The sequence below is a fragment of the Danio rerio genome, chromosome 11 (assembly GCF_049306965.1).
Source record: "Danio rerio strain Tuebingen ecotype United States chromosome 11, GRCz12tu, whole genome shotgun sequence".
NCBI lineage: Eukaryota > Metazoa > Chordata > Actinopteri > Cypriniformes > Danionidae > Danio > Danio rerio.
Genome location: NC_133186.1, coordinates 18,428,009 through 18,456,000, shown reverse-complemented (window position 1 = coordinate 18,456,000; position 27,992 = coordinate 18,428,009). Strand labels below are relative to the sequence as shown.

Genomic DNA, 27,992 nt, shown 5'->3' with positions numbered 1-27,992 from the left:
TATTAGAAATGAGTTATTAATACTATTATGTTTAGAAATGTGTTGAAAAAAATCTGCTTTCCGTTAAACAGAAATTAGGGGGAAAAAAAACATGCGGTCTAATAATTCAACTGTCTGATATGCTTCAAATCAAAGTTCATAACATGATCTGCCACAAAGTAGGTTGCATAAATTAGGAGTTTATCCTCTAGTGCTCTAATAAATGTAATTAAATCTTCTCATCCAATATATCTTTCCTAAAATGAAGAGAAAGACTCAATAATAAAGTGCATTACAAATGAATTACCGAGCTAAACTGTCATCCAGTCGCAGAGCTTTTACACACTAAATGCAACATCAGCTTGGAAGCGCCTTTGTTTGATGGAATTCACAGAGCAGAATCGAATCAAACATTAGCCATGCTCGATAACACAAGTATTCGCTATTTCTCAGCTGACAGCGTGTTGTTTGACAGATTACGGAGTGTTTGAGCAGGAATGTGCAGTGTAGGGGTTGTTGATGTTGGAGAGGTTAGAGGATGCGACAGGCCATGAAAGTACTGTAGTCTCCTAAGGCTCTTTTCCACGCAGCTGCTTTTGGTATAAGCACTGGCCCCCGGGGGCCTCTCCGCATGACTGATGGCCAGATGACATCCACACAAGGCCCTCAAACTCCCCCAGCACTCGCTTTGGCTCCTTTCTTGTTCGGCTTCATCTTGCTCAACTCTTCTCGCTGTGTGTTTACATGGACATCAGTCATCTGTATATTTACCTTATTCTAAACAAGACAACGTTGTGATTAAGGTGTTTTCATGAGCTGATTTTAGAATGTTTCTTTTATGTTCCTGTTTTATGTATTATAGTACATTGACCAGTCAATGACACACATCAATACGCCCCTATACGATGACATCCAACGTTTTGTCTAGAATTTAGTGTGTCAACATACAGTTTGCCTTTGTTATGGTATCACATATAGTTTTGGCCTTTGCATTTTAAATTCTACTAAGGCTTCAAGTGCAGTTGATTTTTTTTTGATGCTAAGTGTGCAAATGTCAATGGTAGATATCAAAACAATGCACTTGTTTGCTATCAACTGTTTACTACTGTAAAACTTAATAAGTTATAGATAATAGTCTAATTAAGATGTATAGATACAAGTCCACCTTTTCATACACCCCATGAGCTGTCATTGCTCTTGACAAAAATGCTGCATTAGAGTCAATGGAGTTGTCGCAACTCTCTCTCACTATGGCCAAAGTCCCTTTAAGTCATTTCACTTGGCGTCCATCTTTGAAATGCCTCTTGGGCAGTATGCTCGGGCATTCTATCTGAACGGGGAAACATCAAATTCTCCAACTGTTTGTCAAGCTTTCGATTACATTACATATTTGTAATCAACAATAAACTTAAACAGCAACTGTCTCATGAGTTTCGTTTCTAAATATTTGAATCAAACAAAATCAGCACATTTTCAGGTTGCCCAAGCTAATGTGCATGCAACACTCGAAAGGAATGAGATCACGACACCAACCTCATTTATAGCCATTCTAGATATTATCATCCTCTGTATAATGATCGTCTGATCGTGCTGCACTTTAGAAGTAATCCACAAGTTGGTCTTGATGGTGATGAATGTCCTCCAGAAATGAAAGCGACTCTTTGTTTACAAGTTTATGGACCTTTGAGTAGGTTCTGTCACTGATATATATGCATTTGACAGGATGGACTGCATCCTCGCGTTTGGTTTATACAGATTACAAAACCAAAACACTTTTGTTTTCAAGTGCACTTAGTTCATTTAAAAGTAGAGCTGTCAAGCGTTATGTGGATATATTTCTTATGACTGTTAAGCAAGAATCCGCTGAGATTTCCGCACGATCGTTGGCCACCAAACTATCATAAAAGCACACATCTGGTCCAAGCTTTCCTCCCGGAGAAACATCAGTCTGTAGTGAGCTATGATTGGCTCCGGTACTAGTATGCAGGGCCTCATTAGCCATATTGACCATTACACTTTTCCCTATTCAAAACTATACAAGTGACAAGCCTTGTGTATTTTATAGTCTTTGATATGGCTCTGGAATACGCAAACATGCAACATTCTGCTAACCAAAACAACTTTCTGACAGCAAAATCATAACTTGCGGTGAAAAAAAAATATGCTGCTTGCAGGAAACATTGAGATCTAACTTGTAGGCTATAGGGTAATGACATTGCATGACGACAGGCATTCAAAGATTCCTTCTGAAATCTCAATAGAAGCTTTGAATGTAGATATGGCATGAGAAAGATTCTATTTGGTACAGTCTTTTATGAATGGGCAGAATGACTGAGATAACCATTCTAGTACAGTAGATATAGAATTTTGGTAGTCCCAGTGTTTCAACTATACACAGTGAGGTGGCATTTATTCTGCTCACAGTTCATCCATCGAATATTAAAAGAAAACTTTTTTGAATTATTACGATTAATCATTGTGTATTGTTCATATTGTAAACAATACAAATTTCACCTCTTCCCATCAAGGAAAAGCACTAACAATCAAGAATTCACAATAATACAGTGTCATGGTTTTGCAATTAAACAATATTATTATAATGAAAGTCAATGTGGCAAAAACAGCCACAAACATAACAAAAAGGTAGTAAATTGCCCACAGCGCAAAACGCAGGGCGCAAACGCTTTCAGGGTGTGTCAGGACGCGTTTTTGCTAATTTAGGGACGGGAAATCTGCCTTGCGTCGTGGCGCATGGTCTAAAAGGGTTGAGTTTATTTTCTTAATGAGTTATAGGTGTGTTTTGAGAATAAACCATTCAGAGTTTCATCTCCCATTTCCTTTAAGAGTCAGCTGCGTCGCGCCAAGAGCGCATTCGCTATTTACAGGACGCAAAGTAAGTCTAAGTGGAAAAAATGAGCATTTCACAAGCAAACAAATAACAGTTTTTTTAACAGAAAACTGTTAAACAGAGCATCTACTGCGTGAGAATGAGAGATAATGGAACAAAATTCACATTCGCTCTTGGATAGGGAAACCTTTACGCACAGACATCAATTAGCCTATAAATAATTAATTTTGTTTGTTAAGCGCAAATATTTGTTTTAATAAAACAAATATAAATATGGATATAATAAATAACACTGCTAATAATAATAACATTATACAAAAGCAAATTGTTATGAATGAACTGAAAAAGCCTCCCGAGATGAAGAAGACCTAAAAGCAGTGATTTTTCCTATTTATGTAGGCTAGAAAATAATATGTTTTGTAATATTATAATCCTTCATATTTATATCCTATATCTATTCTTATTATATCCTATATATATCCTTACTATTTAATTTTTTTCATATGTAAAAATATTTGCCTATTGCTCTCTTGTGCGTATTAAGCAGTGCGTAAGCGAGGCGCAACTCTGCGCCGAAGTTTGGACCGGGTTAGTTTTGGTCTAATGAAAAATCTATTATAGTTTCTCAAAATAGCAACGCGCCACCGGTCCGCCTCAGAACGCCTTCCTTTTTAGACCAGAGCGCCTACGGGCGCACAAATGAGCGCTAATGCATTTGCTATTTAAACAACAAAGCGCAACGCCTCAAAACGACTCTTGCGCCAAGCTGAAACTACCAAAAGACTATTGCGCCACGCCTTGCGCCACACTGCGCCGGGTGTATGATAGGGCCCAAAGTCACACCAGAGTGGACAGCACACAAGGTTAACCCCAAATAATACAAACATTTTTTTCAGCACCATATAATATAATATATGGACATAACATGACTTTCATGATGGACACAAATAAAGCACAAAGCCAAACGTACCTCTCACTAGTTTTCACAATGTATGTGATTACTTGTGGCACAGTCTTATTATCTGAAGTTGAATGAAAGTTTCTTAAACAGGTAGTGCGACCCATATTTTTAAACAGTCATGTTTGAGTAAGGTGTATTATGCACTTTACACATTTGAATACTCAATGTTTTAATCCAATGTATTTATATGAATTAGCTGGATTAATGTAATCAACAATCGATGTTGACATGAGGGATTTGTAATCAGAGCATTATTTTAATGTCAATGCCAAGATTGTGATATTGTTGTCAATGAAACATGTATCCACTTTTTTCTTGTAGTCTTTATCAAACATCTTGCTTAATGTGCATAACTTATTTCCCAATCATGGTCTGTCCAGTCATCCAAACAGACTGATTTGAGATCAGTCAAGTCCTTCAGTGCGACACCTGTGGTGGATAATGGTGCTCGGAAAGTGGATCTAAAATTAGACATAAGGTCACGAGTGGTGTAACCACTAATACATCAATTTTGTCAACTGTAAAGCTGTACAAGGTGCCAAGCATGTCAGGGATCTCTTGACTATTCCAGAGATTCGCAGAATTCTGCGTTTCAGCGTGCTTCTGCTGGGATCATGTGTTTTACAGAGCGATGCTATGTCACAGTGAGCATGTGTGTGGACCTGTGAGCAAACACACTCATCCTGGAACGAATTAGCAAGGACAGAGTCTGGCAGTTTGTCTGTGCTGCGTGGGGTTGCTATTTCAGACTGTGAACTAAAAGAGAAATGAGAAACCTTACGCATGTGTTTTGAGTAAGTTCTGACTCAATCCTCTGCAATGGAAGCCAATAATATGGACATTTATATTAAAGATGTTAATGTTTATAAATACAATAAACAATATATATACAACAGTTCTGTCTGGTTAATGAATCTGATTGGCTGATAGCCGTGCAATATTCTGCATTATCAGAACTCATACGACCTCTTTACTTGTGTATTACTCCACAGAGTGAGAGCAGATCAATAAACTCACTACAGTTTGACAACATCATGTACTTTTGAGGCTTTTTTAGTTGTTTAGATTGCAACTATGCAGTTTATTTAATTAAGGACAGTGCCTATTTTAAATATTTATTATTTTGGTAGCCTGTCATTGAGCAGAGCAAAAACATTTAAGAAGAAAAACATGTAATTACAATATACTGCTGATCAAATCATCATTAAACAGGTGAGTGACATTCTAAGTCGATCTCTCTCTTTTGTATGTTGTAGTGTATTTATACCATAGTAATTGTAGTGTATTAAGTGTGAGATGGGACTCACTTATTAGAAATGTTTGTATTTTGTGATGGCCACTCTTTGTATAACCTCGAGTTACTTTTTGGTTGGCCATCTGTTCTAATGAGTCTCCTGTTATGTTACTGCAGACTAGTTCAGTTTTTTGGGGTCCTATCGCAACAGAGAAATACTGGGAAATGTATGTAAACTGATGGCATTTCATGCCGTTTAGGCTTGTAATCTTAAAATTTGGGCAAAATCACCTGTTTTGTCATCACTTTAGACATTACGCTAGAGAATCATTCAAATTCTAGCTTTATAGTGACGTTGGTGAATTAGTAACAGTTTCTGCTGTTCTTATGTCAGCTGCAGATATGAATGAATGGCAGAAGAAAGAAGTTCTTCATACAAAAGGGTTTTTACACTACGTGTTTGATTTTCTTTTTATATATATTATTATGCGGTCGAACTGTTGTATAAACGCAATATCACATGAGTAGCAGTGTGATATTGCTGTATATCATCACTGTTGGGATACTAAGGCACTCGGCCTGCGGCCTTATGCCAACGCACGCCTCCCATCAGTGCTGATATACACTCATGTGATATTGCTCATATATATATACATTTTAATGATTTTTCAAATATTTACCAAGTGTTCTTTATTTTAATTTTAAACTTAATATTTTAATACCTCTTTTATAATAACTAATTTCTTTAGATTTTGCCATGATGACAGTACATAATATTTAACTAGTTATTTTGCAAAACTATTATTTAAAGTGTAATTTAAAGGCTTATTGGCTTAACTAGGTTAATTATATTAACTAAACAAGTTAGATCATTAAGACAAATCATTGGACAACAGTGGATTGTTCTTTAGCCAATCGGGGGGAGGGGGGAGATCTGGCACCTAAAAGGGACCTAATGATTTTGACCTTAAAAAAAAAACTGCTTTTATTCCAGCAAAACTAAAATAAATAATACTTTCTCTTAGAGTTGGGCAATTAATCGAAAAATGATTGAAATCGACATACAGAACCTATAATCGATCTAATTTTCCCAGGTCAATTTTATTGATTATTTTCCCTACTGTGTCTGGAGTCATGTGACCCCACTCTGTTAAGGCTGATTTCCACTGATTTATATTGAGAGCATACGGAGGGTCCAGCTTATCCTTTGCGCAGTTACATACACACACACCTCTCCAAAATTTAACTAAATGTTGAGAAGACACGTAGCACAAGCTCTGTGAATGGCTGATTTGGTAGCGTTAACACACGTTGGCGGTGCGGAGAGCAGCGGGATGCAGATATATAATTCAGCCGTTAAAGTCTGAGGCTGATTTATTCTTCTGCAGCCACTTTGCAGCCACATGATCTCTGGTCAAGTAAGATGACGGATGCATTCTTGAACCTTACTTTGCACTAAATTGACAGCAAAAAAAAATAATATATATATATATATATATATATATATATATATATATATATATATATATATATATATATATATATATATATATATATATATATATATATATATATATATATATATATATAATCATTCATTAATCGTAATCAAGTTAAAATGTTCAAATAATCGAGATTTTGATTTTAGGCCAAATCGCCCAGCTCTACTTTCTTCACACACACAAAAGTATTATAGGAAACACTTTGAAAATGTCATTGCTTCAATAAACTGTGTGTAGAAAGAAATTAAGAGACCACTTGGAATGATCGTTTTCTGGATTTGGTAGTTATGTGCTTGAGCAAAATGTTAATATTTGTTTTATTTTATTCAAGATTTAGCAACATTTCTTCCAATGATGTCATTTAAAGTTTTTTTTTATTTTATTTATTATTTTATGAGTTGTTAGAAAGCATGCCATTTTCTTCATATTCATATTTCCTTGTGTTGCAGCAAAACACACAGATTATTTACAATCAACATTATTGGTTGCCATTGACATTACTCTCAGTTGACCACTCGTGGTCAGATCCCTGAAAACATATTAATAACAGATGGAAACGGCCAATAAGAATTCAGCTCCTGCACTTAAAGCATCAGCCTGACTGCACTGCTAATAATACATAAAACATCAATTATCTTGTTAGAAAACCACAAATCCTCCCAAACTACTAGAGGAAATTAAACCCAAGACAAAACAGTTCCATCACATTCAGATGAGCTCATTGTGACATCATCACCCTGCCCAGGCACAACCACCTATTTAATAACAATCCTATTAATGCATCCATAAATACGATATGCTTACCAAAAGCTTGCTGAACTTATTTCTGCCAATATGCCACTGCAGTTTGTGTTTTGCAAACAAGCTTTTTGAAACAAGTTTAAAAAGGTAATGTTTGACTTAAATCTAAAGGAAAGTAAAAGTAAACTAAAACAAAAAGGAGAGTTTGTGGATTGTACTGAATCAATTACTGAAGTACAAAGTAACTAGAAAAAGAATTTAAATACAACTTGAATGATGCAGTTTGTAATTCACTGCTTAAATTGTTTTGAAATGTATTTAAAATTTTTTTTAAATATTAGGATATATTATGTTTTAGCCATTAGATAAATATCTGCATGCATGTTTAAATATATTAACTGTAATATACAGTACAGTATATTATTATATAATACAACATGAGTGTAAGTGTGTGTATTTGTGTGTGTGCACATTTGAACATGCATGATTTCTGAAAAATAATATATGCAAATATGCATTTTTACAAAGTCTTTATTTACATGTGAAATATTTACACTGAAACATTTTGCATGCAGTGCTCAGCATATATGAGTACAGCCTTCACAATGGGCTATATACATTTAGACTTTTAATATTAGCCATCCAGCCTCAGAGCGTGAACTCTTTCCATTATAAAGTTGCCACGTTTAAGATCTGATTTCTTAAAAAATCTTCACTGCCTGATAGATATACAATATAAAGTGGGCCTCAGAGCAGACAAGAAGCACTGCATTAAATTCCATTTACCCCCACATTGTTGTAACGAATATGGCCGACCAGACACATAAACATTTAGCATTTTTTTCCACAAACAGCCAACTTTGCCCAGAGAAGGCTCGAAACCTGATTCCAAGGTATTTACGACCCAAAGGAATGTGCCATGCGACTCTAAGCACAGGAATGACTTACAAAGGACTATTTGCTGTTTAACACTGTTTTCATATAAACTTTACACTTTATGTTTAATCATATGTTTTGCAAAGTTTCCCTTTCTCTTGTATTAATATTTTTGGTTTTAATACCCTTGCATATAATGTTTAACTGTACCTAGGCTAAGCATCCTCTTACACTGTTCAAGTTTGGACTTTTTGAAAAGCTTACTCGCTGTACAACTTGATCGTTGACATTTTAATATGAGTGCAACATACTAATGTTTTAAGAGACTTTAACATTTTTGTCCCGATTTACATAAAATTTGCCTATGCAAATTATTCTGCCTCGGATAAGACCCATAAATTTAATAATCCAGGAAGTTAGCTTCTAGTTGGTCAACTTTCCATGGAGGGTGGATCCGAACCCGCCCTATAAAGTTTAGGACCTAGCTAAACTCTCCTCTTCGCTCTTGGAACTCTTCTTCTCTCTTCGCACGCACGCTCTCTGTTCAAACGCCCTGGGAGCTCCCCCCTCTCTCTCCCAACTCCAAGCAACCCCCCTCTCTGCTCCAAAGGCCTCTGTTTTGAAACCTTCTTCAACTCTATACAACAAACCAAAGTATAGAAACCTCCAAGAAAGCAGGCGGAAACCCAGACGGAAAGGGTTAATCAGACTGCGCTCGGACATTTCACCACCCAGAATGCTTTTTGCCGCTTCAACTTGAAACTACAACCTCGTGAGGAACAAAGATCAGCCAACCAACCACGTGCTTAACAACGGGAGCTCGGACATCACGAACAGATCGCAAGTATCACATTTCTCCCAACATCTAAACTGGTGTGAACTAAATTAACCCTAAAGAGACAATAGAAGGGTTATATTGAATTTGATTACGTTTGGTTGCTTGGTTTGTTCTTACAGACTCATAGGTTTTTCCCATCATTACATCTTCTCAACCTCTTCACGTTTGTTACTCTCCCCTATGCTTGTATGAATGTGTGTTTGTGTTAGGTGTTAGTTTCTGTTAGATTAGTCAATAAAGTCTACTTTTGTATAAAGAAAGGTGCCTGTGTATATTAATGAATCTAATGCCTTGAACTTTGATCTTGCTACAATGTTCAAATTTTAGGTTGATAGCATCGCTGAACGATTCGTTTGTTCAGATCAAAAGAGTCGATTCATTTGAAGCCCCGTTCAAATGAATCTTCCTCCCGCTAAGCTATTCCGCTATATAATGTTCCAGAAGGTACACGAGCCTTGAAATCTGAATCATAACTCGCAACATTATAACGGTGGGAAAGGTGCGGGTAGAATAACCTTGAGCTAATTTACTACAGTAATAATAGTGTAGATAATGAGAGCACTCTAATCTACATTATTATTATGATGTGCTACCTGTTTATTTGTGGAGAATAAACAAAGCATGCAAATGTAATTTATTACAGATTTAATGGTTGGAGAACGCTGGGCAAGATTATTACATTGTCTTTAAAATATGTCTATTTTATCCCATTATTTTCAATAGAGATTCTGCACTCTTCTGCTGATCCTGGAGGCGCTAGCGTTTACAATGGACTTTCATCGCGTTTTACGCTTTAACAGCTAAATGAATGCTTGAGTCTATTTAACTGAATTTTTTGTAATTACATTACAACATCGATGCTGTAAAAGGAAACTTATGAAATTGAAAATAATCACATAAAGCTTTTACTGGAAGTTTTTTTATTGGCTGAAAAACACTAGCTGTGCATTTTAAAAGGATGCTTTACAATATTATATTTGTGCAAGTACATTACCTGACAAATTTCTTGTCGTCTATCCAAATTTTAGGAACAACAAAAAATAAGTTGACTTCAAGTTGATCATTTGCTATTAGATATGGGTTTTAGAAGAGGCAAAGGCCTCTAGATTTTGCTTATTTGACCAAAATAAAATATGATCATGCTTTGATTTTTAATGATTTAATTAGGACAGTCTGACTTTGCTTAGACAAAAGTCTTGTCATTTACCAGAAATAATGTACAGTATAGAATATAAAGTCATGGAGCAGTGGAAAAACAATGAATATTGTGTATGACTCCCATGAGCTTGGAGGACTGCATCCATACATCTCTGCAATTACTCAAATAACTTATTAATAAAGTCATCTGGAATAGCAAAGAAAGCGTTCTTGCAGGACTCCCAGGGTTCATCAAGATTTTTTGGATTCATCTTGAATCATCAATGCCTCCTCCTTAATCTTACCCCAGACATGCTCAATAATGTTCATTTCTGGTGACTCGGCTGACCAATCCTGGAGCACTTTGACCTTCTTTGCTGATGTGGGGGCTGAAGCATGAGAAGGAGCGCAATTCTGCTGAAGAATTTTCTCTCTCGTGTGGTTTGTAATGTAATAGGCAGCACAAATGCCTTGATACAGTACCTTAGGCTGTTGATGTTGCAATATAGCCTGCAGATCTCTCACACTCTTTCCAAATGATCAACTAGAAGTCAAGTTATTATTTGTTGCTTTTACAACTGGAATCGATGTATGACTTTTGTCACGTAGTGTACATTAGTTTAGTCAGCTTATATTAATGGTTAAAAAATGTTTACCCCCAAATTTATATGTTTGGGAATAAATATTAATTAAACATTTTAAGAAGAAAAACTAATACGATATCAAATTTTATCAACTGAATTTAATTGTATTGTCTTTCTATTTCCAAAAATGTTTGATGACAAAAATATTATTTTAATACATAAATCAGTTTAATAAAACTATTTTGTTTAAATGCAACAAAATATATAATAATATTTATTATAATATAATATATAATATTACCTATATTCACTGAAAAATGGATAAAAATATTATTTTTCAAAATGAGGTGTACTCAATTATGCTGGTCACTGTATAAAAATACAGCATATGACATTTTTATATATGTGTGAAATCTAAACATGTACGTCATCCAACTTGTATGCTAAATATGTGATTTGCATATGTAGCCATATATCAGATTTCTATATGGGATGATTTCACTGCAACTGGAGGCCATTATGACCTCATTGAACATGTTGTTAGCATGACTCTCTCTCTGTTTGCACCATCCTGGCCTCTCGCTTCTGGACATGGGAGCCGAATTTGGCTTTAGTCTGGTTTTGGGGCAGCAGCACTTCAAAGCTTGGAAAAAGGTTAGCTCACGAGCGCATGGCTGCTCTGATTGGCTGTGTTTTGGTTGCTGTGGTTAGAAGCTCTGACACACATGGAAGCACTTTCTGGCTTCGCTAGTCTGCAATTGGAGCCATTACAGTAATTACAGCTTTAAAGCCAAGCAATTTGTACGAGGCATGCGGTAGTGTAACAGAGTTGTTGCCCTTATGCAAGCAGGCCCGAACCCCTTTTGCCAGCTCTGTTTTTTTAGCCCCATGTTCACCAAGAGTTTAATATAATGTAATTTGGGAAGGGATTTGAGGAATTCCTCGAAGTCATAGAGTTTATTGTGTGTATTGGAATAAAAAAAAAAAACTTATTCTGAGAGTCATCCAGTGCAGAAAGTTATAGATGGAGAAGTTTATAATGTCATGATTATCACTCATGGGTAGGGCCAAACAGAATATGCAGGCATTTTTTGCTATTTCTGCACAGAATTTTGTCAAAAAAATCTAATTTTGTCAAAATGATTTTGGGAGTTTCATAATATGAACTAAAAATTAATAACTTTTTAACTTTATTTAATGTTTACAATGCAAATCCAATGACACCCACTTTACTGGTAAACAAAGCAAGTCTTTCATACAATATCTCTACTAAAATACAGAAAATATTACTTTGCAAACTGTATTGTAAATAAAACATATGAACATTTTCATATTTGTCAATAATCTTACTGAAATAAAAAAAAAAACTAAATTTATATAAATTTATAAAAAATAAAATATTAATTTTAATTAATACAATTTTATATGTAATTAATTAAAAGAATTGTAAATTAAAATAAATAAAATAATAAATAATAATTAATTAACTATTAATTAATTAACTAATAATTAATTCATTCATTTATTAAATTAAATAAATAAATAAATAAATAAATAAATACTTGAGGGTAGATATTATTGGTTTTTTTGTGTTTTTTGTTGACTCAAATTCTTATCAAACTTTTATTAAAATATCGTTAAAATTGGCATTTGAAAAAATAAAATTCTTAAAAAATAAAAATAAAGTCTTGTGTCTGTAAAGTTTCAGCTCAAAACATGCATCCTATTATTTATTATACCTTTCTGCATATTGGAATTTTCTGTTCTGAACACAATGTAGCTGTATTTGTTGCCTGTGGCTTTAATGCTAGTTCTCCCCGCCCACCATTCCCACATGCCTGTCAGAATCTGCCTCAATCTCCGCCTCGACTGCGTCAGATAAACAGCACAGTGATAGACATGAAGGAAGCTGCTTTCACATAACAATTGTGAGAAAAAACTACAGTAAGAACTTTCCCAATGATTATTTGATGTATTTGCTGTAGAAATAATTTAAGCCTTTCTGCTACGATGAGTCACACACAATGTCATTACAAAGTTCACACACACAGCATGCACATTTACTTTTGCACTGTTTTTCATGGCAAATGTGACAGGATACACGTTAATATCTACTGCTGTATGGATATACATTATGTTAATGTACAAAATCAACCTCATTTAATATCCACAAACTGGGGCTGATCTTCTATTATAATTGTACTGACATGCGGCTGTGGTGATAAAGTAAATACGGTAAAACCGCTGTAATTCATAATACATGCACTGTTTTAAAAATGTTTAAAACTTGTAGAATTCATACTTGATCACGTTCGATGATGATTGATGATCACAGAGAGCTGAACAGAGCCTTTAACCTCAGTTGCTTTGCACACTTCCTGTCTTGTAAATATGATTAAACGCTTTACTATGGAGATGTTTATACGCGGCTGTCAATCAAATCGGTGGGCAGGGAAAACCGCACTCTTACGTCCCATTGTGGTGGACTTCAAAATGGAAGGGATTTGGATCCTATTTTAAAGTCATGAAAATATTATAAAGACTTATTGTCTTTATATTACCCCAATATGACTGTGGGCACACTTTACCTATGCTCAGTTCTGTTCAAACAGCTTACAAAAGATGATTTTCATCATAGTTGCATCTTTATTGAAAACTGGAAAGAATTCAGAATTTCTTTAATAAAATAAATAATCATAACACAAATCTTACAGATCCACACTTTTAAATGGTTATGCAGTAGCGTGTGTGTACAGTATGTGTTAGACTCATATAAAGAAACTTCTAATGAACAGGAAGACATATTACTGATTAAGAAATGCCTCCTCCACAGTGTTTTGCACTCACCCTGGTATTCCTCTGCTCCTCCACACCTCACACAAAACCATAGGGATGTTTCCACTGGCTGTACTCGTCCCAGCCTGACGGAGAAAGACAAAACACAGCAATGATAGACAACCTGTCTTTATGCTTCCTGTTAAACATGTAAACACACACACACACTGTTTTGTCTTCCTTTCGATTCTGCTCTATCCTGGGCCAATCTCCACCTGTTCAGCAGCTCAACAAATATTTTTAACCCTCTTCTACAAACCCACAGCACCATCTTCAAAACAGCCATTTATATAAGGGAACTGTGAAGGAGAGGTAACAACAACTGCCAAACACCACTTTTTGCTGCAAATTTTGACAGTTCTATATTTAGCTTGAGCTGTTTTTTATGTTACATATTTCTGAGTTTTTGCTGATGAGCTGACTTTACATTGAGTTTGGAGAAAAGCCTGAAGCTTTTACAGGCCAAAACACACACAGAACCGCAGACCTGCCTGAACATGAGCTTTCTGCTTCTCTGATTGGTCATTGCTTGATTTTCCAATCTGTCAGCCAATGGTGTGAGGTACTTTAGGCACTCAACTACTTCTTAAAGACGTCAACATTTGACTCAAATGCAAAATCAACTTTGTATATAATTTTTGTCAAGCTTTGGTTTTTCTAGACCACTTCCTTCCTCCTTCCTGACCAGGACATGTTGGAGATGTGTGTCGTGCAAGTGCGCCACATTATGTTTTCACAAATATTTTATTAAATTCTCATGTTGTAAAAAATGAAGTCTGTTTATGAAGTATTTGGCTGTGACTAGATGGAAATGCTAGACAAATAATTTTCACTGAGCGCTACAGTAAAATACAGTACAGTACAATTTTCTATGGGTCACCCTGTGTTTCCACTGTCAGACCTGAAGACTGAGGGGATTTCAGGTGGTTCAAATAACCCACCACACCAGGAAAAAGTCAATTATTTGAACATTTATTTTGTATATAAGCTTCTTTGTCAAGTTTTTGATTGCTATACCATGGTAAATTGTGAAAATAAACATTAGAATAGGCTTGTGACTGGTCATTCTGGCTTTACAGCAAGTGGCGCTCATGCTATTCCCATTACGGTGTGTTTTTTTTTTTTTTTTTTTTTTTTTTGGGGCGAATGTGAACAATTATATTTCATAAGTCTGCACAAAACATATGTAATCTATTGGAAAAGTTATCAATACAGTGGTGTCTCATTATTTGCGGGGTAACGTTCTAAGAATAAACTGCAATAAGTGAAATCTGCAAAGTAGTCAGCTTTATTTTTACAATTATTATGGCCGTTTCCACTGAGTGGTACAGTATGGTATGGTTTTGCTTTTATGGCCGTTTCCACTGTCAAAAGGCTTACCAGACGGAACCGTACCGTACCACTTTTTCGGCACCCTTTCAAAAGGGTACCAAACACGAGAACATACACGAGGGTACCAAAAGACGGGGCTAGAAGTGCAGCTGAATGCTATTGGTTTACAGAGATATGTCATAGGCTTACGCAACAAGCCAGCATAAAAACAAAAAATGTTTAAAATACACAGCCAATAGTGTACAGCGAAATATATATACATATAAAAACGAGCCATGGTCGACCCGGGCTTAAACAAACCTTGTCGTCGTCTTGATGAACAGCCACAAACCCATGGAGTAGAGCAGAATCTACCCTGTGCCTCGTAGTTTTTTTACGAGCCAGTCTGAATCGCAAACGTTTTTGCTTTCTTTCTCGCCGCGCGTCTATATCTGAAAGAACAAACTTCTTGAGCTGATGATAATAATGTGCGCTTGATCACTGACATGCTTTTGAAACCCGATCCTGTCAGATACTGACAAACGCGAGAGTAAAACGCAAAAAAAATGGAGAAGCTGGAAAAAAAGGAGCACATTATTTCTTCGGCGAGAATGATGCGACTGAAACTTTCTGTCATACACCACGCCCACCAAAAGGGTACCCTTGATAGTGAAAACGCAAGCCTGATAAAGGTAACCGACCCGAACCGTACCGTAATGTACTAGTCAGTGGAAACGAGCCATTATAGATGTTTTAAGGCTGTAAAACCCCTCACTACACACTTTATGCACTTTTCTAAGACAGGCGTTGACATTTTCACACTTTTCTCTTTTGTTTAAACACTATATATATATATATATGCATATATGTATATGTATATGTATGTATTTATGTATGTATGTATATATATATATACATATATATATTTCTTATTTAGTGTTCAGGGCTTGACATTAACTTTTTTGATCACCTAACCAACTATTATTTAATTTTTTTATTTAATAGTTAATAGTTTAACTAACTATTTGTTGTTGAGAATGTATATTTTGTATGCATAATTTTGACTTTGATATGCTGAAATTACTTGATTACTTAGATTCAGTGTTATGTCCTCATGCCTCTTCATTCATTTCACTTTTTGGGTGTCGTGTATGAGCTTGCTCAATGAGCATGAGTGAATGGATCTTGGTTTCACAGGACTTTTCAGAGCTCAAAATTAAAGATTTATCAAATGTATCTTTGACCACACCAAACATAAATAAATAATTATTTCTCAGCCACAAAACTTAAATGCGTCAAAACAAGCAAAATATAGCTGTATACTATACTTTTTATTTAACAAAGCTTTTTTTTAAAAAAAAAGATAATAATAATTATTATTATTATTGTCATGTATCTAAAACTATGCACAATAACTTGTCCTGGCTAAAGATCCCAGATCACTAGTTAACTTCACATAAATGGCAAGATATTTTCCCATTAAAGTAATGTTATTGTGAAAAATGATAATTAAACCATATTAACAAAAGTACTCGTAAGCAAAAGAAAGCAAGTAAAAAACATACCATGTGTGATAATGAAAGGATGATCACATGTACACGGTTAACGCCAATAATCCGTTCAAAGAATGGTTAAAGCAAAAGCAACTGGTGCTGCCTACAAAAAGACAAATATGCTTCTCTTGAAAGCAGCAAGACTGTGGGTCCATGAGCATAACTTTTTGTCTAGTCTATTTGAAAGAAAACCGATCACATCAGTTGCATTTCCAGGCATGGTTGCTTTACGCACGGAAATGGGAGCAAACATGCATTTTAAACAGTCGACTGCATCAGCTGTTAGTGTGAGTAATCATCCTTTCATTTAGTATTCGCCTGCTTTTTTTTTTCCTCGTGCAAACACAATTTTTTTTGTCAGTATTGCTGCTTCTCGATTCTACGATTGCATTTGCTTGAATATTAGACCACTCTTATTGTCGAACCCTGCTTTTAAGAAAACTACAACTTAAAAAATATTTTTAACCAGCCAAAGTGGCTAGTGGTAGTGTCTGTCTAACCCGCCACACCTGAAATCTATCTGATGTCAAGCCCTGCTAGTGTTACTTGAATATCTAAATTTTGATCAATAACACTGAGCTACAGTTAATCATTTTCAATAAGAATACTCAACAGAGTTGCAAAGCATTACTTTGCTACAGCAATCCACATATATAAAAAAAAAAAAAAAAGAATCATGTTTTTTAGAGGCTAAACTCAAATCAAATATCACCAAACTGCCCATATTACTTTAAAATTTGATAACTACTTTATGAATATTGTCAAATGTATGAAAACAATCTGGTTAATTTTCCTTAAAACAACACAGAAATAGGGGCACCCTCATACACTAACCACCTAAAACTGTATGCCAATATGGTGGTCATGTATGGTGGCCAAACAAAATCTTACTGAAAGCTCATTTTTTGACATATCAACTTCAAATTTGGAATATAAATTCTTCAAATGTTTAGCTTTGATTTACTGTCAAATTTGGGCTAAGGTTTGTAAAACTTAGCAAAAGGTTTCTAGGTTTTTTAAATACATATTTTTACGTACATGAAAAAACATCCTTTTATTGTTTTACTATTTTCATAATTGTAAAGACACATCACTTTTTTTTCTTTTTTCTTTCTTTTTTCACTTTCGCTACAATCTGACAAGTGTCTTCTTTAAAATGAGACCAAGCTTAACTCTATGCACAAAAGCACTGAAGATCGGCAATCATTTAACATGTCAACTTTATGTCCATATTCAAAAAAAGGCTATTTATTATACATGATTTTTCAAATTGACTTCGTTTTTACAAGAGGAGCTGGAAAAATCATGAAGCATATGTCTCCAATCTTCTACCATTAATTTGCACAGGTTTATGATACACCAATAGCAGATTTATTGTATGTCAATTGTGTTATTGTGATCTTTTAGTGAACGATTAATTCACTTTTAACTCTAATCATCTAATTATATAATGCCCAAATGATATCACAATACTATACATAAAATGATGTTTCAGACATGTCATGTGTTACTTAGTTTGAAGTTAGCATCTTGATATGAAACACACAAGATTGGAAAATGTCAACTCTTTATATTAAGTGTTATGTTTATTCATTTACTGCTAACATTTTCTCACCTTGTCCACACAAGTTTTGTTTGAGTTTGTTTGCTTTTTTTACTTGTTATAATACATCATAGACTTTCATTGTTCTATTATACAATGCTACCTTTTTTTAAGTTTATTTTTCCCAGAATTAGGCGGGAATTAAAGTAGCCTAGGTTCTGAATCAGCGTTTGCAATGAAGCATCAAATCCTGGAACAGCTCATCTGCACCAAATACCAAGTCTGCAGCCTGGAGCTCAAAAGAGCAGTTCCGTTCCAGTCCATAGACGACTGGAAATTACTCTGGGATATACAAACGTCTTCTGACATCGAACATGCACATACACAGCCCTGTCTGTTTTGAGTCTCCACTGGACAGCGGACATTAAGGAGTGTGTTTGTGCGTCAGTAGCGTCCCTGGATAACCTTGCTATTGGATCAAGCTGAGGCTTTTTCTCCACTCTCTCTCTCTCTCTCCCTCCTGTTGGTTTTGTCTACATTATGGCTTTTTGTTTGTTCACCTTGCTCTCCATCTGGGAGGCATCAGGAGACAGATTTACACTACAGTTTCAAAGTCTCACCTTAGCCAACATGATCCAGGTTTTCGCCACATCTAGTGGTGTCGTGACGAACGCAGCTACTCCACCTGAAAAGAGACGAAATGTGCACATTTATCAGCACTAATTTCAGTGCTAATCACGTTATAATTGCTACACAGCATAAATGTAAATACGTGGCATGACATAAGCCCTGATCGCCCTGATGGAAACGTTCTGGAGACAGAAAAAATAGAGCAAATGCGGATGAATTTTTCAAACTAGCCTGGCACTGTCACGCACTTGTAAACACTCATGAACATTCATAAACTTGTTTTGTCGTGAATGAGAACAGAATGAGGTTTCTAATAGCGGTCGGACAAACAACCGTATCAAGCTTTAAACATGCTCTTCCCAATGCCGGAATAAACCACTAGTTTTCCCATAATGCCTGATTTTGCTAACCGCTAATTAAAAGGTGGCCAAACACAAGTGATTTAAAGAATAGTTCCAGATTCAGGTTGTTGATTATTCAAAAAAATAATTGAAGTGCATACCTAGATTTGTACAAACAATCAAATTGATTAGATGCATTCAATGTGTGTGTGTGTGTGTGTGTGTGTGTGTGTGTGTGTGTGTGTGTGTGTGTGTGTGTGTGTGTGTGTGTCTGTGTTTAATCGATTAAAATGTCATTTAGCCTGATCCCTTATTATTTTATTTATCTTAATAAGATCAGAATATCTATGTTGTTTTATGTTTTTACCAAAATCTACCCATTAAAATTAATGCTGATGGAGCATTATTTAACCCACATTTTTAGATTTCCATTATTTGACTAAAAGACCAAATAGGACACTTTATTTGCATATTTTATGCTTATATTATATAATAAGCTTATATGCATATATCTATGCTTATAAAATATTTTGTGCCAATTACTTTGATTAAAACATAGCCCTATACAAAACCCCAAACAAATGCAAATAAACAGACAAATAAACATTTGTGTCTGTTCTAGCCTGAATAAACTCAATTTAAAAGAGTCTAAATAAATAAATGTACAGACGCAAGCATAGATAGATAAAAAGATGTAAATGTAAATATGTTTACATGTTTATGGTAGTAGCTCAATGACCAACAATAGGTTTTACTGTGAGCAGAAAATATTATCAACACTTGATTTACATTTCATTAAAAATCAACATGATTTACATTTCATTAAAAATGTATTGCTGAGAAATGCCTTCCAATGTAGCTGAATAACAGTACATGTAATTCCCAGTCACAATGTAACAGTATTGAGCCTTTTACAAAAAAAAAATAAAAATAAACATTCAAATAAATATATGAATGAAAATATATGAAAAAAAAAAGATATTAATGAATGAATGAATGAATCTAGAATTGCAGGTACATTTTGTGTCTCCAAGGTCAATGATCTATTCTTTTAACCAAAACAAAACCTTTAATGAAAGTTATTGAATAATAATGTATTATATCAAGCTATGGCTAATAATAATGAGTGTATGTAAAATTAATGACATTTTGTTTTGAAAAAATTTACTGAAAGTCTAATTTTCATCTTTTTTGTGTGTGTGTTCAATCCCCTCAGTTAAATACACATTTGCATAAAACATTTATTTTCTGTATTATTTGTAATTAAAAATACATTTTGTGTCCGTCCACACATTCTGGTCAACTCAGTCATACGTTTTATCAGTCATAAAAAAAGGCATAATCATCTTTAAAGCATTGATAGTAAAAGGATGTGACTTGCTCCAAGTGATTTCATTTCCTCTGGCTGGAAACTCTGGAAGACATTGAAGCATGTCATTATTTTTCTCTCGTTCATTTGTACAAAATGTTCAGGATACACCAATAGTAGATTCATTATTTGTTAATTAACTCTATTATTGGGATATTTCAGTGATTTTTTCACAAACACAAATATGATGAAGCTGGTTTGAAGTTAGCATCTTGAGCTAAAGTCAACTGTTATTGTCAACTCTGTTAGCGATTTAAAAAAAATGTAATAATAATTTAAGCAAAAAAACTGTAAAAGATTCATATATGTTCCTTATTACATATATGTTTTGCATAATTTTACATTATTAATTTAATTAGTATACTACTGTATATTCAAGTTATACATTTACAGCATATTACTCTCGTTTAAATGGAAAAAGCTTTAGGTGTGCCTGCAATTTTGGGAGAAATAAAATAAAAAAAACAAAAGAACAATACAATTTAGAATAATGAAATATATGTTTCTCGTTTGTTCTCCTCAGACTTGCAGCTGTGGCAATGACGGTAAGCAAATATAACCTTTCAATGAGTCACAATTCACTTTTGTTTGTGCGATTGCACAATGACGCCAACAACTGCAAACCACCTAAAGTAATATGTCTTTGCCAAAGCAGCACATGTGCGCAACACAATCCCAATTCAACAGCTCTCTCCAGGTGTCATGGCCAACAGCCACGTTTTTTCCCCTCTGGTTCAAGCATCCTCGTTCTTTCATTGTGTATCAGTACATGATGACTTATCACTCTGGACTGAGATATTTTCCAGAATGGAGACTGGAGAGTCAGACAGCTGGAAGAGCTCCTGGGCCAGACTTGAGCTCCCTCAGGACAAACCTGTACACTGGATTTAGTTTGTAAACTAAATGTCTGCTGACAGATGCTTTGTCCCGATTTTCCAAATAACAGTATGCCCTAAATGTATGTTCCTTTACTTACTGTTAAGAAAAGTAAAGTAAGATTGTGCTTTGATGCATAATTTAATTTCTTTTGTTGTTGGATTCATCAAATTGTGTTCATTCACTTCTCTTGGTTTTTTGGTCTAGATCAAAAAAAAAAAAAAAAAAAAGCTATTTAAAAAATAAATTTAGTTCACCACAATTAACAGAGTCATTAAAGACCAAACCTTTAAAAGACTTTTATTATATAGAATTTGAATCAGAACTTGACTGAAAATCCAACACTAAGTTGGAGTTAACATATTTGCTGTGAGTGCATAGCTCATATATGATGCTATTTTTATTGTGTTTAAACTTGTGAGCTTATAAAATAGTACCAGATATTCCTCCATCACACACACAAATAAAGATATGTTATAAGTAGGCACATTTTTGATCCTTGTTAAATGTCTTCGGTACATGTTGAAATTCACATTTCAGTTGAACCGTGCACTTGTACACTGTCTCGGTACACTTATTTTAGCACACCACAGTAGCAGAGTTTATATTCAGAGTTTGCACTAACGGACTGACCATACTAGATCATTTAAATCATTCAAACCTACCAAGTGTGCTTGTTTTTTGCCTTGGTTTTCATGATATCTTATTTGTTTTCTTGGTTTATGGTTGTGCTTACCTGTGTCTTGTTTGATCTTTTACAACAAAGTGTATTTATACTCCAGAGTATCTTTTGTTGGTTATTATCTGTGACATTGTTAATTTAATGCTTTCATTGACCTCTATTCGGATTACTGTTGAATACAAACGTACAAACTTATAATATTTTTTTCTTCTGGAGAAAGTCTTATTTGTTTTATTTCGGCTAGAATAAAAGCAGCTTTCAATTAAAAAATAAATAAATAAAATACGTAAGGTCATAACTATTAGACCCTTTAAGCTATATTTTATTTCCCGATAGTCTACAGAACACACTATCATTATACAATGACTTGCCTAATTATCCTAACCTGTCTAGTTAACCTAATTAACATAGCTTAGCCTTTAAATGTCACTTTAAGCTATATAGAAATGTCTTGAAAAGTATCTAGTAAAATATGATTTACTGTCATCAAGGCAAAGAGAAAATAAATCAGTTATTAAAACTATTATGTTTAGAAATGTGTTGAAAAAATCTCTCTGTTAAACAGAAATTGGGGAAAAATAAGCAGTTGGCTTATAATTCAGGAAGTTTAATAATTCTGACTTTAACTGTACATTGCAAACTTGTTTCTATATTTTGAAAAAAAAAAGCATGTGGATCTGCCATCTGGGCTTTTTAAGCAGAAGACTGACTTTTATGTTTTGCATAATGATGCAATTAAGTGTTGTAAGACATAACATGTCTGTTCTGCTAATGTGCTATTTGTATTGTTTCAGTAGAAATATAATATAGTTTATCAAAGCCCTTCAAGGATAGGTTAAAAAAATGAAAATTCTGTTGTGAACACCCTCATGTCTTTCAAATCCACTGAGACCTTTGTTGATATTCGAAACTAAAATTAAGATATTTAAGACTAAAAAAGAGCTCTCTGACCCCCATAAAAGGCAAGGTCATCCAGAAAAGGTACCAAAAACTTTTAATTTTGCATGTAACTTCAGTGAATCTACTTAAATATAAAAAGCTCCAAGAACACTTTTGCGTACAAAAAAAAAAAAAAAAAAAAAAAAAACTTCCCTTTACAGTTTTATTGGTGTCTTATGACCCTGTCCATGTTATCTATCAGACAGCTCTCTGATTCAATCTAAAATATCTTAATTTGTGTTTAGCTGATGAACAAAGGTCCCAGGGGATTGGATAATTGGAGTAATTAAGAACCTAATTTAAATATTTGGGTGAATTCATTATTTATCAACATGACATGAATCTACTTTTGCTATTTTAAGGATGGAAAAATACAATCTGCTCCCCAGTACATGGTCTAACAGGGTTGTGCTTATTCTCTTAATTAGTTATGGGTGTGTTTTGGGTCGCGCCATGGTGCATTTGCTATTTACAAGGTGGACTTTGTAAGTGGAAAAACTGAATGCTACGCTAGTGAAAAAAAAACAGTTAAACAAACAAACAAACACTGAGCCTCCTACATTTGACCTCTTTCTCTTTACTTTACTTTTACTCCTTACTTTACTCCTTTGCTTTCGTGAATAAGGAAACGGTGTTGTACGCACTCCACTGAAGACATCTATTAGCATACATATTTAATTTAGAACTGAATTTCGAACTATTTCTAAATTCAGTTCTAATTTCCAGCAAACTAATAAATGAACAATAATAATGAAGTGTGGTAAAAAAAAAGAAAAAAAAAAAAGAAGAGTTTTACACGTCCAATTCTTATGCCCCATATGGTGATGCATACGTCTCCAAAACAGGTGGACAAATCTAAACTTGTTTATTGCACTGGGTGTATGATACAGTCCTTAGTTTCAGCATCTTTCTGTTTCCTTGGATATCATGATGATTTGAAAGTAGGTTTTTTTTTTTTTTCACCTGTGCCTTATTTGGTTCATAATATTCTGTGTATTTATACTTTTGAGTTTATTCTGTTGTATGTTTTTCACCATACAGCAGTCTATGCCTTAATTCTAACCATTTTTATTAATCTTGTTTTTTTTTATAATACACAACCATTCAACCCTTTCTCCCTTCATCTCCTCTCAATCCACAGTGTTTGTAGTTCTTTATTTTTGTGTTTTACAGTGTGCACAAATCCACACTTTGAAACTCTTCTGGAAACAGAAGCATATCCAGTAGCATAAATTTCCAACATACTTTGCTTTGAGATACAGTTACTGTATGTACTGTTAATTTTGTCTTGTTTCTAGTTCAAATATCTAAAAATAGGTGGTACAGTGGCTCAGTGGTTAGCAATGTCGCCTCACAGCAAGAAGGTCGCAGATTCGAGTCCCTGCTGGGCCAGTTGGCATTTCTGTGTGGAGTTTGCATGTTCTCTCCATGTTTGCGTGGGTTTCCTCCGGGTGCTCTGTTTCCTTCACAGTCCAAACACATGTACGAGTGTGTGTGTGTGAATGTGAGTGTGTATGGGTGTTTCCCAGAACCAGTTTGCGGCTGGAAGGGCATTCGCTGTGTAAAAAAAAACAAGCGGTTTTTCCTTAAAACAAGAAAAATAATCTGTCGACGGGGTAAGCAAAATAATCTTGCTTTTCCTGCTTTTGACATGGGATTATTTTTCTCACCCCATTGGCAGATTATTTAGCTTGTTTTAAGAAAAAAACTTACTCTATCTTGGCATGTAATTCCTAAAACAAGACAATATGTTTTGCTTGCCCAGAAAATACTTCCTGATTTAAGAATTTTTAAATATTTGGACTAGAAACAAGACAAAAAAAAAAATCAAAGTAAATCTTGTATTAATAGTACACACACTGGGAAGCAGGGAGAGAGTTTAATGTTGGGGCAATAAAAGGTCGATGTCATACACTTCCTCTCCACCTATAATTGGCTGATTATTCCCACTCAGTCGGTACACACCAGCTGGTGAACAACCTGATGTGACTATCTTGACCTGTGCGGAATTAAAAAGGAATGCGCCTGGGTAAAGCTCGAATATTCCTGGCTTTGGACCCCATCCCGAAATCTCTATCTCTCATTCTCCTTCACTCTCTTTCCCAGACCTTTGCGCTGAGGCTAATCCCACACACCTGCAAGAGCTCCGCACACTGCAGCCTGCCAAGAGTCCAGCCGTCCCCCCTGCCTCCTCCACCACACGGCCTACAGAGAGAGAATCGAGGATTATTACATTTATCAGTCACATTCAAAACAAACAAACAAAAACACCAGAGCCCTTGGGTTCGCATGTATGGGAACTCGACAGAACAGTTATGCTAATGCTAAAATATCCCGATATGACGTCAAGAGTCTTAATTCCCCCCACAAGGAGCAGTGACAAAATCCAAAGGAAGAAACATCCCTGACTTGCACATCTCAGCACATTTGCAGACACATGCTAACTCTATCAATCCCTGGAAAACACATTGTCTTTCGTGCTGGTTCAGAGTTTTCCAAGAAACACGGGAAAAGCGATATTGAGCTTTGATGGGATTCACAGATGGACGGTTGTGATGAGCACACTTCTGCAGTGAGGAGACAAGATACTGGATCTTGCTAAGACATAATCACCGATACAGAAACCTAGTGAGCTGCTTTGCTATCTACTGTTATGCCTACCTAAAACATTCTTACTGAAACTAGCTAGAAGGAAACACTGAAGAACTACTCAAAGCAGCAATCAAAAAAGTGAGATGTGCTATTAGCATGTTGCTCTGCTAATAACAAACCTCTTTAGTATAAAAGTAAACAGAACTCAACATATTAGGTGAAACAGCAAAGCTTTATGTTTGATTAATAGATCAACTCAAATCAACATTTTGTGCCCTATCATACACCCAGCGCTATAAGGCGCAAGATGTGTTTGGTGCGATTTGTTGCTATTTTCAGACCAGCGCAAGCTTAATTTTTTATGTTTTGCACCACGTTGTTTAAATAGCAAATCCATTTGCACCACTTTGTGGACTCATGGGTGTGCTGGTCTAAAATAGCCATGTGTTAAGGTGCATTGTTGGTGCTCTGCTGTTGTGAGGAACTGAAATAGACTGCACAATTGACCAAGTAATGGCTGGTCTAAACTTCAACGCAGATTGCGTTAATTACAGTATTTGCTTACATAATCCAAACTCTTACACATTGCTTAATAAACACAGGATAAGGAAAAGATTGAATATAGTATAAGATATCTAAACAAATTTGCTAAAATATTTTTTGACAAATGTGGCTTTATTATTTTATTTATTTTTTTATTATTTTACTACAGAGTACATCACGTTGTGTGTGTAAGAAAGACTTTGCAAAAAATCGTGCTGTGAGGCAATTTAGAAATTGTGCATGTTCAAATCGCGATTTCGATATGATTTCAATTAATCACACAGCACTACACATTTGTATTTAATGCTCCTTTCTATGCTACTATTAATAATGTATTAAATATCTTAATGTTTTTATAAGCTGTGTTAGATATAAATAAATAAATACACAAACATTTAATTATGCTATATTTTATTGTAATTACTAAAAGTATATATTTTTTAGTTTTTTAAATCTCACTGACCTCAAACATATCTTGTAATCTTGGATAAACATTCCATTGAGTTTAGTATTGCACAACAATAAACTGAAACACTTTTCAATTGCATTTTCGGAAAGTACTTGAATAAAAGTTAATATTGTTCAAACTATTCCTGATTTGTTCTTTAAAACTCCATTTATATGCAATTATAGTATTGTTTTTTTAATTGCACTTGCATATAACCCGTTTTTAAAAGTTAGCATTTCCAGGGCCTGCAATTTATCCTTATTATCATTCGTCATTATAAAATGATTATTTTAATCATCCCGAGTCACAGTGTACTCTGGGATTAAACTCTCCAGCAATCCTACATCTGATGCCAGTTGTAATGACACACAGAAATAAACCTAATGCTGCTTCTCGTTCACAAGAATGTTAATAATGTAGTCTAGCCAAGAGCCTCGCTCTGTTTTGAAGCAGTTATAGTCGGTGTGCAGCAACAGGTGTGATCTGTAGCCTCAGGTAGGACAGGTTTGACAGGTTCTCAGTCAATGCACAATTTGTACTAATTTTAGGATGGCTAATTGTTGTTTGAGCTCAAGGTATTTAAAGAGGTGAAGTAGGAGGGGAGGAATGTGGTGAATTAAAGAGAAATGTGTGTGTTTGTGAGGACTGTGTGTGTGAGAGAGTTTCAGTGACTTCATGTGTTTGTTGGCTTTATGTTGTGTTTGGTGGGAGAATTGCTGGAGTTTTCCTAAAGCCTCAGACCAGGAGCATCTGATGGCTAAGAAAGGAAAAACAATTGAAGCGCAGCATGAAGTAATTATGTATGATCCCCTCCAACTGTGTGCACAAGAACACACAAACGTTCTCTTAGTCAGTGCATCATGTGTGTTTCATTAGCTGTCAGATTAAGGAAGAGGCTTTGTTTTCAAGTTCAAAGAGCCTGTGTTGGAGAGCATCCATTCCTCCCAAACTGGAGGCAAGTTCACCTCAAAACAAACGGACTGACCACAACTCCAGGATGAACCTGACGTCAACTATTTATTTAACACCAACACAGGTGTTACATTCAACTGCAATTGTATTTTGTCATCAAAACTGTGCATGATAGAAAGGAAAACATGATGTTGTGCTCCAAATTATGTCATGATTCTTTTATAATCTGATACATAAATAGTTGAAGACACAATTATTGTTCATTTTTTTATTCTTTTTAAAATAGTTCCCAAGTGATGCTCAAAGCAAGGATGTTTTCTCACATTATTTCCTATTATAGTTTTCATCTGGAGAAAGTCTTTTTTTCTTTCAGTTCGTTAAAAATAAATGAATGAATAAATAATAATAATAATTAAATAAATAAATAATACTGTTTTCAATTGGCTACAGTAAAACCTAGCCTTATTAACCTAACTTGCCTAGTTAACATAAGTCAACTAGTTAAATAGCCCATTTAAGCTGAATACTAGCATCTTGCATAATAACAGGTAAAGAGTTAGAACTGTCATCATGAAAAAGACTAAATAATTAAGATATTAGAAATGTATGATAGCTATTATGTTTAAAAATGTGCTGAAAAAATCCCTTCATTAAACAGCAGTTGGAATATTTTGAAAAATAATTATAATTTTTGCAGGATAGATACTAATTTAGTCTT

The 27,992-nt window shown here is 34.8% G+C and overlaps 1 protein-coding gene and 1 long non-coding RNA gene across 2 annotated transcripts in view; both read right to left on the bottom strand.

Moving 5' to 3' along the window:
* Positions 1-27,992, bottom strand: part of slc25a26 (solute carrier family 25 member 26) — a 116,192-nt gene that overhangs the window by 5,762 nt on the left and 82,438 nt on the right. Inside the window, 3 exon segments of the mRNA NM_001030143.1 lie at positions 13,548-13,621; positions 18,563-18,627; positions 24,915-24,984. Of these exon segments, the coding sequence (NP_001025314.1) occupies positions 13,548-13,621; positions 18,563-18,627; positions 24,915-24,984 (209 nt within the window).
* LOC141376584 (uncharacterized) lies at positions 21-2,704 on the bottom strand. The gene is made up of 2 exons (XR_012387113.1): positions 2,101-2,704; positions 21-2,045 (listed from the first exon to the last, which is right to left on the bottom strand). It is a non-coding gene; the product is annotated as an uncharacterized lncRNA (long non-coding RNA).